This window comes from Mesoplodon densirostris, chromosome 12 (assembly GCF_025265405.1).
Source record: "Mesoplodon densirostris isolate mMesDen1 chromosome 12, mMesDen1 primary haplotype, whole genome shotgun sequence".
NCBI lineage: Eukaryota > Metazoa > Chordata > Mammalia > Artiodactyla > Ziphiidae > Mesoplodon > Mesoplodon densirostris.
Window position 1 is genome coordinate 8,827,712 of NC_082672.1, and position 14,905 is coordinate 8,842,616.

Below are 14,905 nucleotides of genomic sequence, written 5' to 3' on the forward strand. Positions count from 1 at the left end.
AACCGTGCAATAATGCAGTATACTGTGGATCCTCACAGCATATAATGAAGGAGAAAGCTCCCAATATCTGGTGTAAATGTAGACAAGCAGGAAAGAAAACACAGTCCAGAAACATCCCACTCCAATTTTGGTTTTTGTTAACCTGCTGGGGTTTGATACTGAGCAGATAAACAAGGTAACTGAAATTCTTCTGAGTAAGGTTGCACCCCAAAATAATGGCATACAAACGATAAAAATTTTATGTGCCATTTATTCATTAAAATGAACTAAAAATGTCACATTCTGCCTGTAAAAATGTTCTTTCCCTGTCATCATAAGCCCCAAATTACACAATGATATAAGATGAATCACATAATGAATATATTAGTCACATAATTACTACATAATTCATAATTACTATTATAATAGTAATCAATGTTATTAGCCATCAATAACATTTTAGCATTTGGGGAGACCAATTTCTAAAGGGACCACAAAAATATTATAGACATCAATAGGGTACCTTAACCCCAAAATTCATCAACAGAGCAGTTCTAAACCCAAGAGTATGATTCAAAGTAACACACCACAATTAGCAGTAATGAAGAAAGAGAAAAAGCCACAAATACACAATGCTTACTTACTTGTTGGCAGAGCGACAATGAAGGCTTTGGAATGAGGCCCCAATCCTCTCCTGTTTGCGGCCCGGATTTTGAAAAGATAGCGTTCCCCAGGCTGCAGACCATCCACTAGGGCAGAAGTAGTCTCTCCAGGATAGGTGAGGGACTTTGCTCCAAATGGTTTGAGAGCCGGGGCGTATGAAAGAATGTATTCTGAAATGATTTGGCAGACGGTTGGAAGGAGGAAACTGAAAACAGTCCTGTGTCCAGTAGACAGACTGTATGGGCAGGATGAATTAGAACGTGCATTACTAAAATTAATTCTCTAGCGATGCACGCCAAGTCAGTAGCTGGAGCATAAAGACACAGTAGAAGGTGAACTGGCAATTCAATCAGGCTACCAGACAGGCCAACGGAGTCAGTCAGCTGGCAACTTTCCATTTACAGCAAACTAAATATATGGACCCCAGGAGGCCAGTCTTCATACATTTACCAAAAATATTTACCCTTGTGTTTGGGTTTTTTCTTCATTGTGTTTATTTACTAATTTACTATGACAGGCTGTATGCAGAAGACATGAAACCACAGGAAAAAAGATGACAATTTCTAGGAACTGATTCTGAATAGCTGCTGACGCCTCTAAGAGTTCCATTTTATTAATCTGGGCTATCTGCATTTGTGCATTAAGCCAGATAAATTCCATATTTGGAATATAATTTCACTTTTGTAGGAATTACAAAAGTTCTTAATATATTCGGATAAAGATTTTTCACAGTATTTAAAACTGTGAGGAAAAGTTGCTGAGTCACGGATTTATGTGATGTTTAATGTCTCCATCCTTAATTGGCTATATTGATAAATATATAATGCCCTGGGCCTTTGAAAATCATAGCAAATTCAGTCTAAGGGACTAATATATCTCTATGCTTATATGGAAATACTGCAACATAAGGAAGCCACATTTTAAAGCATAATTTTCACCCTCAACTAAAAACTGTCATGCCTATTTTCCTGCCAATGAACTCAAGATTTACAAAACTTATCAAATTAATATGAGTAGGAGCTAACCAAGAAAAATAATTTAAATTACAGAATGACCAAGCAATTACCATACTTCCTAGGGGAGCATGGATGATCTTTCCTTTTCCCTAAGCTCTAATCTTTAAAAAGTACATTTGTCTGAAAAACAAAAAACAAGAAAAACCAGCATTCTTTTCTCATTGAAAATGAACAAACTAGTCATTTGTGGTGGTCAAAAGTAAGAATTAAAAGAACCCACTGTCTACAAAATTTTGTAATTCTGATTTTTTTTGTGGATTCAATTCATCTGGAAAAAATTTAACCATGTCCAAGTATATTCTTTTATTATGTTTTCTATTTCTCAGGCATAAAAAATGCCCCAGGATAATTATGAATTTACAATCCTACCACTACACCTTTAGGTTAGTGAGGTACATGAGTTCTTTCGGACATAAAAACTCAGTAGCTATTTATTACTTCTGGCAATATTTAATTGACTACCAGGGAGCTTCTTTTGCCAAAGAGCTATAAATATAAACTAAGATGTGGGAAAGAGGAAAAAAATAAGTGGCATGGTAATAAGGTCACCAAAGGAGCCATAACTTCTTTTTAATAACTTCATAATTTTTTTATAAAAAAGGTAGTCAGCTAAAACGTCTTTATTCGAGTTTCAGAAGTCTTTTTAGCATCACAATAATGATACAGAAGCCAATGTTCAAACTGTCATAAAAAGAACGATTAAAAGGGGGTATCCGGGGCTTCCCTGGTGGCGCAGTGGTTGAGAATCTGCCTGCCAATGCAGGGGACTATGGGTTCGAGCCCTGGTCTGGGAAGATCCCACATGCCTAGGAGCGGCTGGGCCTGTGCGCCACGGCTACTGAGCCTGCGCGTCTGGAGCCTGTGCTCCACAACAAGAGAGGCCGCGATAGTGAGAGGCCCGCGCATCGCGATGAAGAGTGGCCCCCGCTTGCCATAACTAGAGAAAGCCCTTGCACAGAAACGAAAACCCAACACAGCAAAAATAAATAAATTAAAAAAAAAAAAGGGGGTATCCTAACTATTTTTTCTCTTCATTTGTTTCTGATTTATTCCACTGAAAAAAATGAGCAAGAATAGTACAATATATTCTTTAAAAACATGGGAAAGCATTAAGTTTAGAACATCCTATCCTACCTCTACCTTCCGTAATTTCTACCGTTCAGTGAAAAGATATCCTTATAGGTCAGAAAAGATAACTTACAGTTGACTATAAAACAGAACCACCCAATTTCTTCAATTAAGAAATTCTCAAAGACGATCAGTGATAATTTTCTGAATTTTCTTAAGCTTACACAAACTTTCCATATTATAGTTTTCTTCCAAAATCAAGCAACAATAAAAAGTAGCCTTAGAGTACATTTGTATAGGTGATGTCAGGGGAACCCTCAACACCACCATTTTAAGTGTCTCCAGATAGACTTCCAAAAGGTTCTTAAATGTATTTACATTAAAAAGAAATTATCTGTGCTTTTATTTAATGTTCTCAACAGACCATTTTAATATTTAGTTGTGGATATTCTATGCTATTTTCATTTTTTTTAATCTATAGTATTTTTTTCTATTTTAAGGTAATATTTTCCTCAACCGCCCCCCACCCAAAATCAATTGTTCAAAATGCTGACAAATAGGGAAAAAGTCTATTTAACATTTTATTTTATTACTTGATTTTCAAGCCCATTAAATATTTATAGTCCCGTTCGAGACATTTATGGTCCCATGGGATTTCTGCTCACTCCTACCTGCCATGATCTTACTGGCACCATGTAAAGGCCCACAGCGTGAAAAACGGGGTGTCATTTTGTTTGGTCAAAGGTTATGATGTCACATCCATACAATTAAAAACAGCCCTCTTGATAATAGCATCAAAATACCTGCATAGAGGGAAGATGAAAAGTCTTCTTCATGATGACCTGGGTCTTACTGACAATGAAAACCCCTCATGAAATACCCTTGTCCATTGCATTAGCACCCCACATAGGTATGTTGCTTCCCTGTTGCTTGTGCAGTCACCAAGCCTGCGATTAGAACCCGTTTTTATCAGAGTCAATGTACACAGCTCTCTTTGGGGTATTTCACTCTCACGTGTTTCTTATACTTTAAGTAATGAGGTTCCTACCTTTCACTTTCCCCTCGGTCTCAAGCAGTGCATCCCAAGCTACAGTGACAGCCGTAGGTTTGCCATTGACTGGCCAGACAGTTAAATTTTCAGGAGCTGTGGTAGGAGCTACAAAAGGACAAGGATCCAAGGTTTAAAAGTGCCCTTATGGGTATTCTAAAAGTAAATGACACGTGGTCCCTACATACACATTTTTTATTGCAGAGCTACTGTGTTAATTTTTATTATACACGAGAGAAAATTCTCCACTTGCTCTTTGTGTGATTTATATCAGTTTTACCAACTCATATAGTAAGGTTAGACATACATAGGGAAATGCTTTTAGGAATTCAGAATTTCCCTCGTTGCTGAAAATTGAAATATACAAAGAAGATGAAAATCCAGTTTCAACTTCTTTTGAATAAGGTTTCTAAAGATACAGTTTAAAAGAAAATAATGGTAGTCTTAAATATAGAACAAATTTCTCCCCCCAAATCAAACACGACCTCAGCCTTAAAAGAGAAGAGTCTCTCCTCTATTCTAGAGCCATGTGTTGTCCAGGGGCATTCACACATACACTGGGGATTTATGGAGGCTCCACGTGGTTTTAATGTGCTCCACATGTCAGAATAACATGCTCATGAAAATAGCCAGTGAAGAATACAACATGGACCCAAGGAAACTTCTTTGTGTTCATACATAGAAACGCTTCCAAAATTTAGGGTTAATTTTACTTTGAAAAATGCCTCTGCTGCCCTTTATCACTACTGGCGTCTTAAACTGTCTTTAAATCTTCTTTTAGTGGTAATTCCCAAGTTGAAAGTCCAAAGGCTATTTTGAATACAGACCAGATTCTGGTGTTCTCTGGAAGACAGATGTACTCCATTTGCCGTCTCGTTCACCCTGTGAGATGCGGACTGCAAATTCATACATGGTGTCTGGAATCAAGTTCTCTATCAGCACTCGTCTGTTGGAGACCTGCTTGTAATCCCACCTTGCGGACTCCCCCTTTTCTCGGTAGCGCACAGTGTACTGTCTGTAAGAAAATGCAAGGCAACAGCACACCCCTCTGACCAATTCTCTGCACCTGGACACTGGATTCCTTGACGTTTTCCCTTCCCCACAGTGATGACTTTTGGAGGTAAGTAGAGAAATCAAAGAGGAGAAAATTCTAAACTTTTGACTTTGTTATTGGCTCAAAGATCTACTTAAGTTCCAGGGAGATGTGTCTAAAATAGCCCAGAAGAGATGGACCTTATTGTCTTTTCAACACCAAAATGTCTTATTGCTCAAAAGGTCAAGCAGCGATTAAAAGGAAGGGATGGAAGGGAGACTGTTTTTCTGAGGCAAGGGCCTTATTAGGGGTGTGTGTGTGTGTGTGTGTGTGTGTGTGTGTGTACACTGTGTGTAAGACGCAATATTAAGAACCAGAACTGGCCCAAAGTACCTTGGCTCTCCAGAAAAGAAAGACAAGAAGACTCATTTCATGCCAAAGCAGGCATGTTTTCTATAAGTTCTATAAGGAAAGGCACCATGTGGTTTTGAGTAGACTTATTACCATGAGATGGAACAAAAATGTGTAACAGAGCAGGAGAGAGGCGCTTATGAAAGGAACTCTGCTGTGTGATTATCAGGCAGAGAAGTACGGTGTGGCCCAACATGGTCATACTGGGCAATCCCCGACATAAGACATCCTCAACACTTGACATTAAGAGTTGCAAATGACATTTACTGCACTGCTTTTCTAAGAAGTTTTCTTTGTGGCCACTTTACAGTAGAAAGCATTTGATGCATTAAAAGTGTGCTATTCATTACGATATTTAATTAGTTAGGATAAGACTTCAGTTGCAGACACAGCATACCAATTTGCAATAAAAGTTCTGCTAAGAAAACTCAAGCCCTCTTGTTTTCATCAAGATGTTGGAAATCAAAGTCCAGTGGTAATCAGGAACACTTCATGTTGGGGGAGGCCCTATGGCTTGGGAGAGAATCACTATGCATTTTCTGAGGTCTTTGACAAGAAGCAGATGTCTTTTTTTTACTAGCAGACAGTAACAGAAGCTCTATCTAGTACAAATAATATAGCTAATACATATCCAATGTATAATATCTCTCTATATAATATATATCATATACACACACACACACACTCAGCATTATATTCCAATCATCTTCTAAAGTATAATCACTTTTCCTGGTTGCAAATAGGTTCAAAAATTAATACATAGTGACTAGACCACCAAATCTTTGGCTTTCTCTTGGCTATGTACACTACTTAGTCATTTAACACACAAAATTTTTGTGACTCTGTTAATCTACCACTAACTAGAAATGGCATTCACCAGTGGCCTTTTTAGCACAAAAATTATTTTAACCTTATGGTTTTTCCTCCATTGCTATTGCAAATGAATGTAAAAACCAGAATAGCATAAGATCGTGGCTTAAGACAAAATATGTGCACTTTGTTACACACAGAGGAGCTGGACAGGAAGCAGTGCAGTGTCCGAAGACTGTCTAAAGAAGAACCACTGTGTGCAAGGCATCAGACAGACGTCCACCACTCTACATAGGACCCTTCCTGCTGCCGCTCTTCCCAGATAACAGGAAGACGGTAAGACTCCTCCCAAGATGGACCCACATCCCCTGTGCGTGAACAGAACATTCATGAGACAAAGCAAAACACAACTGGGGGCAAAGAAAGAAACAGAATCTAGGAGAATTCCAAACACAAGTTAAGACTTTGAACACATGAGAGGTGAGGTCCTGCTGTGTGTCTTACACAAATCTGATTTGTGGGCAATGTGTACCACACTCGAGATTAGCTAGACTGTCATACAACAGTCTACCCATCAGCTACGAAAGAGGTCAGCGTTCACATATGTCCAAAAATACAATCGTTCAAATAGATACACATCTCTTCAGGGCCGGAAAAACCATGTCTCTCATATAGAAAATAAAGACAAAGAAAGAAGGAAAGGTACCTTGATGCAACAGCTTTCTTCTGTTTTTCCAAAACAGGATCCACCCAGGCTACCAGCACAGATTGGGACGATATTACCCGGACATTGATGTCTTCAGGTACATCCAGTTCATCCTCTTCTGCAATGACAGTTGTGCACATGGAAAGGCTGTCCCCAACAGTAGGCTCTGCCCTGAGTCCCTCTGGTCCCCAGAGTTTATTTTTTTTAATTGCTTATGCTTGAGGTAGATAAAATGAAATGAATAGAAAGTCAAGCAATTATTTGACTGGTCAATGCAGAAAACCCAAAATCCCCACTCTTCCTCTTCTTAAACACATTCTAAGCTGCCTAACTCAATCGACATAAGAAGAGTAGCACAAAAGGAGGTGCTTTGCCCTTGGTCAGAGATACTCCAAATCACTCAGCGTTTTCTCAATATACACTGTGAGTTTCTGGGAAATAATGCAATTTTTACAGGAGGCAAAAGTTTAGGGGAAGAAAGGGTCAATTCAGAGCATTTCCTGGGCAATCATGGCATGAAATAAAAATTCTAGCTCAACGATTGCACAAGTCACATTGAGTCCAAGGTCCTCACAATTTAGAATCTGTGATTCCAAGGCAGATTAAAAGTAATACTCAGACAGAAAAGAGAATTCAGTTTGCCAGTTTCCAATGGAATACAGTAAAGTCACAAAGTTTATAGTTTTTGTTCAATCTGTAACACTGAGACTCACAAGATGTCTTCAGTTTTGCTTTTAGTCTCTTGGAATTTTGGGGGGTTTTCATTTGTTTTGTGTTTTTCTTTTCATCTTTCAGGGATCATGTTTCAAAAGGATGTGGCTTTCAGTACAAGTAGGGGAAGGTGGAAATATGTAGCCTGTTAGAAAAGTGATACAGGGACTTCTAGAGCAGCAATTAAAGAATTTAAAAAGTGAAACAACATACATGTGGGATTTTTCTTATACAACGTACCATTATAATAATTATCAGTATAAAAGTATAATATATAGATATATGCTATATTGTATAATTCAAATAAATTGTGAATTCATGAAAATCATTACGCTGTAGGTTCCCTCTTTAAATTAAGGCACATGATCCAGAAAAGGTATATTTAATTTGTTACTATATGATTGATATAAAAAATATCTGTTGAATGGATGTGGAAAAAAGTATCCCTTAGTAAGTAACCAATGATCAGGCTACCAGCAAGACACTATTACAGTTTTTCTCACTCTTCTCAATGCGATTTTTAGGCAATTTCAGCTGAAATAAAGTGTGAGTGCATCTCTTGCATGCTGCCCCCTCCACACCTACTCTTCTTCCTCTCCCTTTGTTCCCAGTCTCTCACCAAGGGCAGTTTATGCATGGATCAGACTGCGCCTGTTAAATGGAATAAATGCTTGGCACTCCTATCATGACAGATCTGAAGCCATTCAAACATACACAGAGATAGATTTCATCACAAGAACACTCTAGCCTCTGAGTAGAAAAGAAACACACATGCCTCCAAAATGTGACCAAGTCTGCCCTGCTGTTTCCTTTTATACTCAATAAAATCCATGTGCATTGTCGCTCAGCCAGCATCATTTAGAAACAAACAAGCCCTAGACCATGGCTTGACCAGACGCGTCCTTGGAGACATACCTGAAATCTTCCGCTTTGTTAGGGCAGCCCTGTAGACGGGCTGACTCTGACCCCGGGAGTTCAGGGACTGCAGTGAGACCACGTACACTGACTCGGAGGCTGTGGACCAACAAGCAAGGGATGAGGTTCTGCAGCTGGTTTTCTGGAAAGCACACCCTTGCTCATCTGTGTTCCTCCCCCTTTACCTTCTCATCTCTCTTGGGCATTCCTACTTATTCAGGAAAACTACAGGTGAGAACAAGAACTGTAGGAACTAAACTCAAAAAGAACACGATTTATGTCAGGAAATGTGGAAGGGATTTTTACCTATAATTCCTGAAAAATGGGTTTCTAGCTCATTAGCATCAAAGAAAGATGAACAATGTTTAAAAAAGAAATGAATGGAATATTTACCCACACAATTCCCTAATTTTTTTTTACCTCCAAATATAGAGGAGGGAATGACCCTGTTTTTATTTGTCATCAAAAAGAAGGGAGAGAGACAAGAAGAGCCAGTGCACCAGGCTTGCAGCCCGGATGGGATGCTGTGCCCTTCGAACTGAAATCCTCAGAACGGGGTCTCCGAAGATTAACTAAGGGCAAATGGAAGAGTTTAAATTCATCCTTTATTTCTGGATTGTTCTTTCAGTTAGTTCACCTCCACCCCACCCCCCAAATTGTGCATTGGGCCCACTAATGTCCAACTTACCCGAGACTTGAAAACTTTATTTGGAAACAAATTACAATAATGAACTAAAACTTACAACTCTCAAGTGCTATGGAATCACGGAGTCTGAGACCCCAGTGAAACCTTGGCTAGCTTCCAATTTGACCTTCTTAGTTTACAAATAAGGACACAAAGCCATAAAAATGGATTGATTTGCCTGAGGTCACACCCCTAAAAGGACTCATAATCTTCCCTAAATCTAAAGTTGTTAATGCCCAAACCCAGGTTCTATCGACCTAGCTTCCTGTAACAGCCTTGATCAATTCAAGAATAAAAATGAGGCAACCTGACATACTTCTAACGCGGATAGTTATATCATCAGGTAGTACCTCAGCACATTAACAAGGCGGCACTAAGACCCTAAAGGAAACTTCTAACACTGGTGTCATGCCTGCAGGAATTGCAAACTTCCATATGGCAGTGGGAAAATAAACCTGTCATTTTTACAAACAGCATGTCAAGTTAAACATAAAAGGAGACCCATGCTCAAAAACACTCACACTGAGAGCCCTGTTTATGTAAAGTAAACTTCTGTAGTCTAATCACATTTCAAGGGAAGGGGCAATACTTGACAACCTGCTCCTTCCCGTGTGTGTGTGTGTGTGTGTGTGTGAATACACACACACACATAGGGCAGGTGAAACTCATACTGTGACATGAATAAATTAGTTAGACTGAGGCTCTCACGTCTTATTCTGTCAGAGAATTTTGAAATATATGTTTTACAAAAGGGAAGAATCGAGTTTGTAACGCCTGAATTCATAGAACATCAAACTGAGCTTCTCAACGCTGGAGTCCTTTCAGGTCTGTTCATTTCTTGCTGCTATTGGCAAGTACACCAAATGTCCACAAAGGAAACACTCTGCCGTTCAACACAACCCAGGAACGTGTCTAAGTAACTAAATGTGAAAAGCAGTGGCTTATCATTGATCAGGAACCACCAAGAAAAGAATAATTTCCCATGACTGACTCTTTTACGTATCTGCGATGCATCTCTTAAAGTTCTTGGATTTGCTGAACGCCCAGGTTCTTGACTTGCTGTGCTCTCCAAGTCAGCTGGGCCCGAGATGATCTCGAAGGAACAGTCTACACGGCAGTAAACTGTAACAGTGGTTTCACACGTACTGGGTCTAGTCTCTGTGCTGCGTTAAGCGTTGCACATCAGTTCTTCATTTAGTGCCAACAAAGCCCCACGAGGAAGCTACTCTCATTGTGCCCCTTTCACAGCTGAGGAACCAGCTCAGTGGGGTGAGATGACCCCAAGGTCCTGGCCTAAATGCAGGACTGGTCTCACACCCAGCTCTGTGTGGCTCCAAACCCCAGGCTCTTACTAATGCAGGTGAGGAGGGGCGGGGCCCAGGGCTCACCGGGCACTGACCCCGGGCCTGAGAAAGCCCCTGACAGCTGGGTATGCACCAGTCCATCTCTTTTTCATAGAAATATAATAGAGACACCGTGGTATAACAGCACACTTCTTTCTGTGCTCCTGATGATTGAATAAAGGGCAGAAATAAAATTTCCAAAGTGATGGCAGCGTCACCAGCCCAGGGACCACAGGACCCCAAGCCCCAACCCTCCCTGTCAGAGCCACCATTTTCGCTCACTTCCCAACCTCGGTGTAACGTGGCAGAAACTACTTCGGAAGGTCCGTGGAAACTTTCTGAAGGACTCCAAATGCACACCTGCTCATTCTTCATTACTGTCCGGCTCCCACCTCACCTGGGCTGGCTACCTCCTCTCCCTCTGTATTCCCATGCCCCCAGGGACTCCTTTGACCACAGGATTCAACACTGGCGCCCTCCCTCCCCCCGCAGAAGGCCCAGAGCTTCCTGCCTCTGGTGCCTGCTTTTCCCTCTCCAGCTGCTTTCACAACGGTGAGCACTACGCACTCTGGGTACCGTCTGCCCTTGTGAGGGACCGCCGGGGAGCTGGTACCCAGCATGATGCCTGACATGGAAGATGCCCAGGAGGACATGTTTAATGAATGACTCCGAGGGCAGGGTTTCTGCTGACAGGACCACAGGCCCACCACTTTTCTCCACGTTTCCTTAACATTTGGCCATTCCTTGCAGTACCACACTTTCAATGGCATCTTGGTCATCAATGGAATTAAAATCCTATGCAGGGGCTTCCCTGGTGGCGCAGTGGTTGAGAGTCCGCCTGCCGATGCAGGGGACACGGGTTCGTGCCCCGGTCTGGTAAGATCCCACATGCCGCGGAGCGGCTGGGCCCGTGAGCCATGGCCGCTGAGCCTGCACGTCCGGAGCCTGTGCTCCGCAACGGGAGAGGCCACAGCAGTGAGAGGCCCGCGTACCGCAAAAAAAAAAAAAAAAAGAATGCAAAACTAGTGACTACTTATCTGCTGATATCCTGGGTAGAATTTGGCCTGAATCACCAAAACAGAGCCACTTAACCTGCACAGTACAACCACTCAAGGCAAGGGGTAGGCCCAGGAATGAATGAATGAAGAGTCCCCAAATTATTCTGTGGCTCCAGGTGCTGAGCCTCTAGCTCTGGGTCTCACTGCTAATACTGAAGTCAGGCTTCACGAAGCACGGACAGCTCGGATTTCTCCATTCGCTCCCACGATCCCTCTTGTTTCCGTGCGGCTTTGGAGCAGACAGGTAGCTAGTCTCTTCTGGCTGGAAAAAGTCTGGAGTCTATTTTGAGGCTTCAATGCCATGCCTGGCTCACCGCTGCCTGTGCCACCACATGGAGACCCCATAAAGCCCACAGAATGCCTGGCTGACCCTGTGCCATGAGCACCCAACAGACTTTTCCAACAGTGGGTGTGTGAGCAGAGCAGCGAAGGTAACTTCGGAGAATCTTCCAGGGAGCGAGTCCAGCCTGGCCTCCCGCTCGGTGTCTCCACCAGCTCAAATCTGCCCAGGTCAGCCTGCAGCCCCTCACTGTGTAGGCTGGGAGCCAAGCCACACCTGATGACCGCGTCGTGAAGAGACCCTCGTTCCCACTGGAGTCTTGGGAAGGCCCAATAAATCACACCCTCTTCCTTGCTTGACCACTGCTCCAATTAGAAAGTGAACAAGAATAAGCAGTGGAGGCCAAACTATCTATGGCTCGTACAAACTAAGCTGGAGAACACGGGGCAGGTGTACGTTCTAACACCAAAGCCCAGAGTCAGACAGACCTTGCTGCCCCAGGAGCCCTGGGCCCTCCACAACTCGGGCACAGAGGGGCAAAACAGAGTGTGTACTCTGCAGCCTGGCTTCCCCCAGAGGAGGCGATAGGGAGGGACCGGGCCACGCTTGCCGGGCGCCTCCTGCCAAACTCATCACGTAGGTAAGGGGGCATGAGGGAAGGGAGAAAAGCAGAAGTGTTGCACGAGTGTTGCAGTGTCTCCACCCCCAAGGAAGCGCCAGGCGTGAGGGATCATTGCTGCGCCCCTGGGAACGTGGTCCGGGTCCACCGTCCAGGCCTATCGAGGAGCAAGGCCAGCAGAGATCAGGCCTGGAACCAAGCAACCAAGCACATAACCTCTCCCGGTCGCAGCCTCCATGGCCTGTGCTTTGATGCTTCCTTCACCCAGTGAGCGCTTGCAAAGAGGAAGGAGGGCAGGCTTGGTCCACAGGCTCCATCAGCTGCCACCACATTTCATCTCGATGGGACGCAAGGTCCAGTATCCCAGGATCTAAGACGCAGCTTAGAGAGCAAAACAATGAAAGCAGAGCTGTGATGGAAAAGCATGAGCCCCGCCCCCTCACGTCCAGAAAAGTGACCCAGTGCAACTGGGTCCAGAAGCCGCTGAAGGGCACTTGCTGGGCAGCCCTGTCCCACCACTAACAGAAGGTGGGAAGAATGGAGGCATAGACAGAGGATAGAACAGAGAATGAGCTTCTGAATAACTGTTAATACCTGGAAGATGAACGTTACAACTGGAATACGACGCTCTGTCATGAACAGGCTTCAAAACCTTGAAATGACAGCCAACATCATTAAAACATCGAATAGCAATGAACGTGGAACTCACCTAGCTTTTTAATTTCGTGTGTTCGCTCATCCCTCGTCAGTGGAACATAATTCATCTTCCGGCCACTTTCTCCATAGCCCAGAAGGAAGCCCCGTGATCTGCGTGGACTCTTAGCTCCAGACAGGTGAGGCGCCTTCCATGCCACGGACAGCTGGTCGTTGGAGGAGCGGACTCGGACCCGCAAGGGCTTGTTGGGCACGTCCTTTTCTTAAAGAGGACACGACACAGAGAGCATTAAACAGCACACCCTGCAGCTCACCATCAAGGATGGAAAGCGTATCCAAAGACCGGCCACCACAATGAGCAGTTGGGCTTAAAACATCCATTTTTGGTAACCAGTTCTAGTAAGAACATCCTTCCCCCAAGGGCATCGACACTCCGTGTCCACGTTCCTCCCCACACTGCACACGGAGAGATCTCAAGGACTCAAAGTGAAAACATACTGTGTGTGAGACTGCCAGCCAGAAATCTTGGATGTTTTACAATGTTCCTTTTCATCTATTTCCTCTTGCCCCCTTAAAGCCAAAACTATATATCTTCTAGTGAAAGCAAAAGGTCAGCGTGAAATACAGCAAACACTTTCATGCTATTTTTAACTGCCCTCCTGGAAGCTTTTCCACTATACAGTTGAAAAAAAATGGGCTTTCCTTGTCTTTATGGTGAATCACTAAGAACTAAATACCGCTTTCTGGTCTTGATCTTAATTTCTCTTACATGTCCAGGTCTTGCCCCTTCAGACAAACCCAGCTGCTATTCACCATGTCTGTTGTTGCCTTCCTGCTAAATGAATCCATTTAGAGAACTCTTCTTACTAAACTGAAAATCTCAAGAATCGCTCTAGGGACTTCCCTGGTGGCTCAGTGGTTAAGACTCCATGCTCCCAATGCAGGGGGCCCGGGTTCGACCCCTGGTCAGGGGACTGTATTCCACAGGCACGCTGCAACTGAGACTCAGCACAACCAAATTCAAAAAAAAAAAAAGCATCTCTCTCACTGTTAACATTCTCAAGGCAAGGCATTCCAGTGGCCAATACTTAGTGTTCAACGTTTTGTTTTTACGTCAACTTAGAGCTGATAAGCTTGGGAACAAGGGCTATGGACCATGTAACAACTAAACTGCCTGGTTCTGACAGTGGGTCACATTCTAGCCCTTTCTGGGGATCCAGTTACCTAATGAGTTTCTGTATATCAACCCCGCCATCAGTTCTGACTAATTTTATTAAACTGGAAAATTCCCACCTAAGCTAACATTTCAACACTAAGACAAAATACAAAAACAAATGTTCTGAGTTAGTGAGTTTCAATAGCATAGTAAATAGCCATTGGAGATGGTTATTCCGAAAAGCCAGACACCTGGCTCCGATGTCTTGAATCGAACCAAAAGGAATATCCTTTTGGATATTAGCTAGAGCTATCTAATCAGTCACTGGGCACCGCCATTCCTAAAGGCTACTGAGAGAATATCATATAATGGTTCAACAAATATTTTCCCCAGTACACAAAGTAGGGATTACTGAGATTTTTTTTGTTTTTAATCCAATAATGTAGTCAATGAACTAACTATACAAAACTTTGTCTTGCACCCTGGTGATGTGAGTGTAACCACTTTCGCTGGGGTTATACTACAATTTCAATTTTATTCCAACTTCAGGGGTAGGCTCTCCATTTCAAGGTCTAGCCTCTATAAAAATTAGGGACCACCGAGCAATTACGGAAATGACAAATATGCTTATCGCTATAATTCAAAAGAAAATGATTTGCCCAAAGTGTTCAGTATCAATAGTCCAAGTCGTTAATGGCACAGCATTGATGAATCGAATGAGTTCCTGAATTAATCCTATGAGTTGATTAC

The 14,905-nt window shown here is 42.7% G+C and overlaps 1 protein-coding gene across 3 annotated transcripts in view; it reads right to left on the bottom strand.

Annotated features, from left to right (window-relative positions):
- FNDC1 (fibronectin type III domain containing 1) overlaps positions 1 to 14,905 on the bottom strand; it is a 99,460-nt gene that overhangs the window by 40,857 nt on the left and 43,698 nt on the right. For all 3 annotated transcript variants that reach the window (XM_060115000.1, XM_060114999.1, XM_060114998.1), the window contains 6 exons: positions 13,055 to 13,261; positions 8,361 to 8,459; positions 6,735 to 6,852; positions 4,602 to 4,789; positions 3,775 to 3,882; positions 624 to 812 (listed from right to left, as the gene is read on the bottom strand). In XM_060115000.1, the coding sequence (XP_059970983.1) occupies positions 624 to 812; positions 3,775 to 3,882; positions 4,602 to 4,789; positions 6,735 to 6,852; positions 8,361 to 8,459; positions 13,055 to 13,261 (909 nt within the window). The remainder of the gene's footprint in view (positions 1 to 623; positions 813 to 3,774; positions 3,883 to 4,601; positions 4,790 to 6,734; positions 6,853 to 8,360; positions 8,460 to 13,054; positions 13,262 to 14,905) is intronic.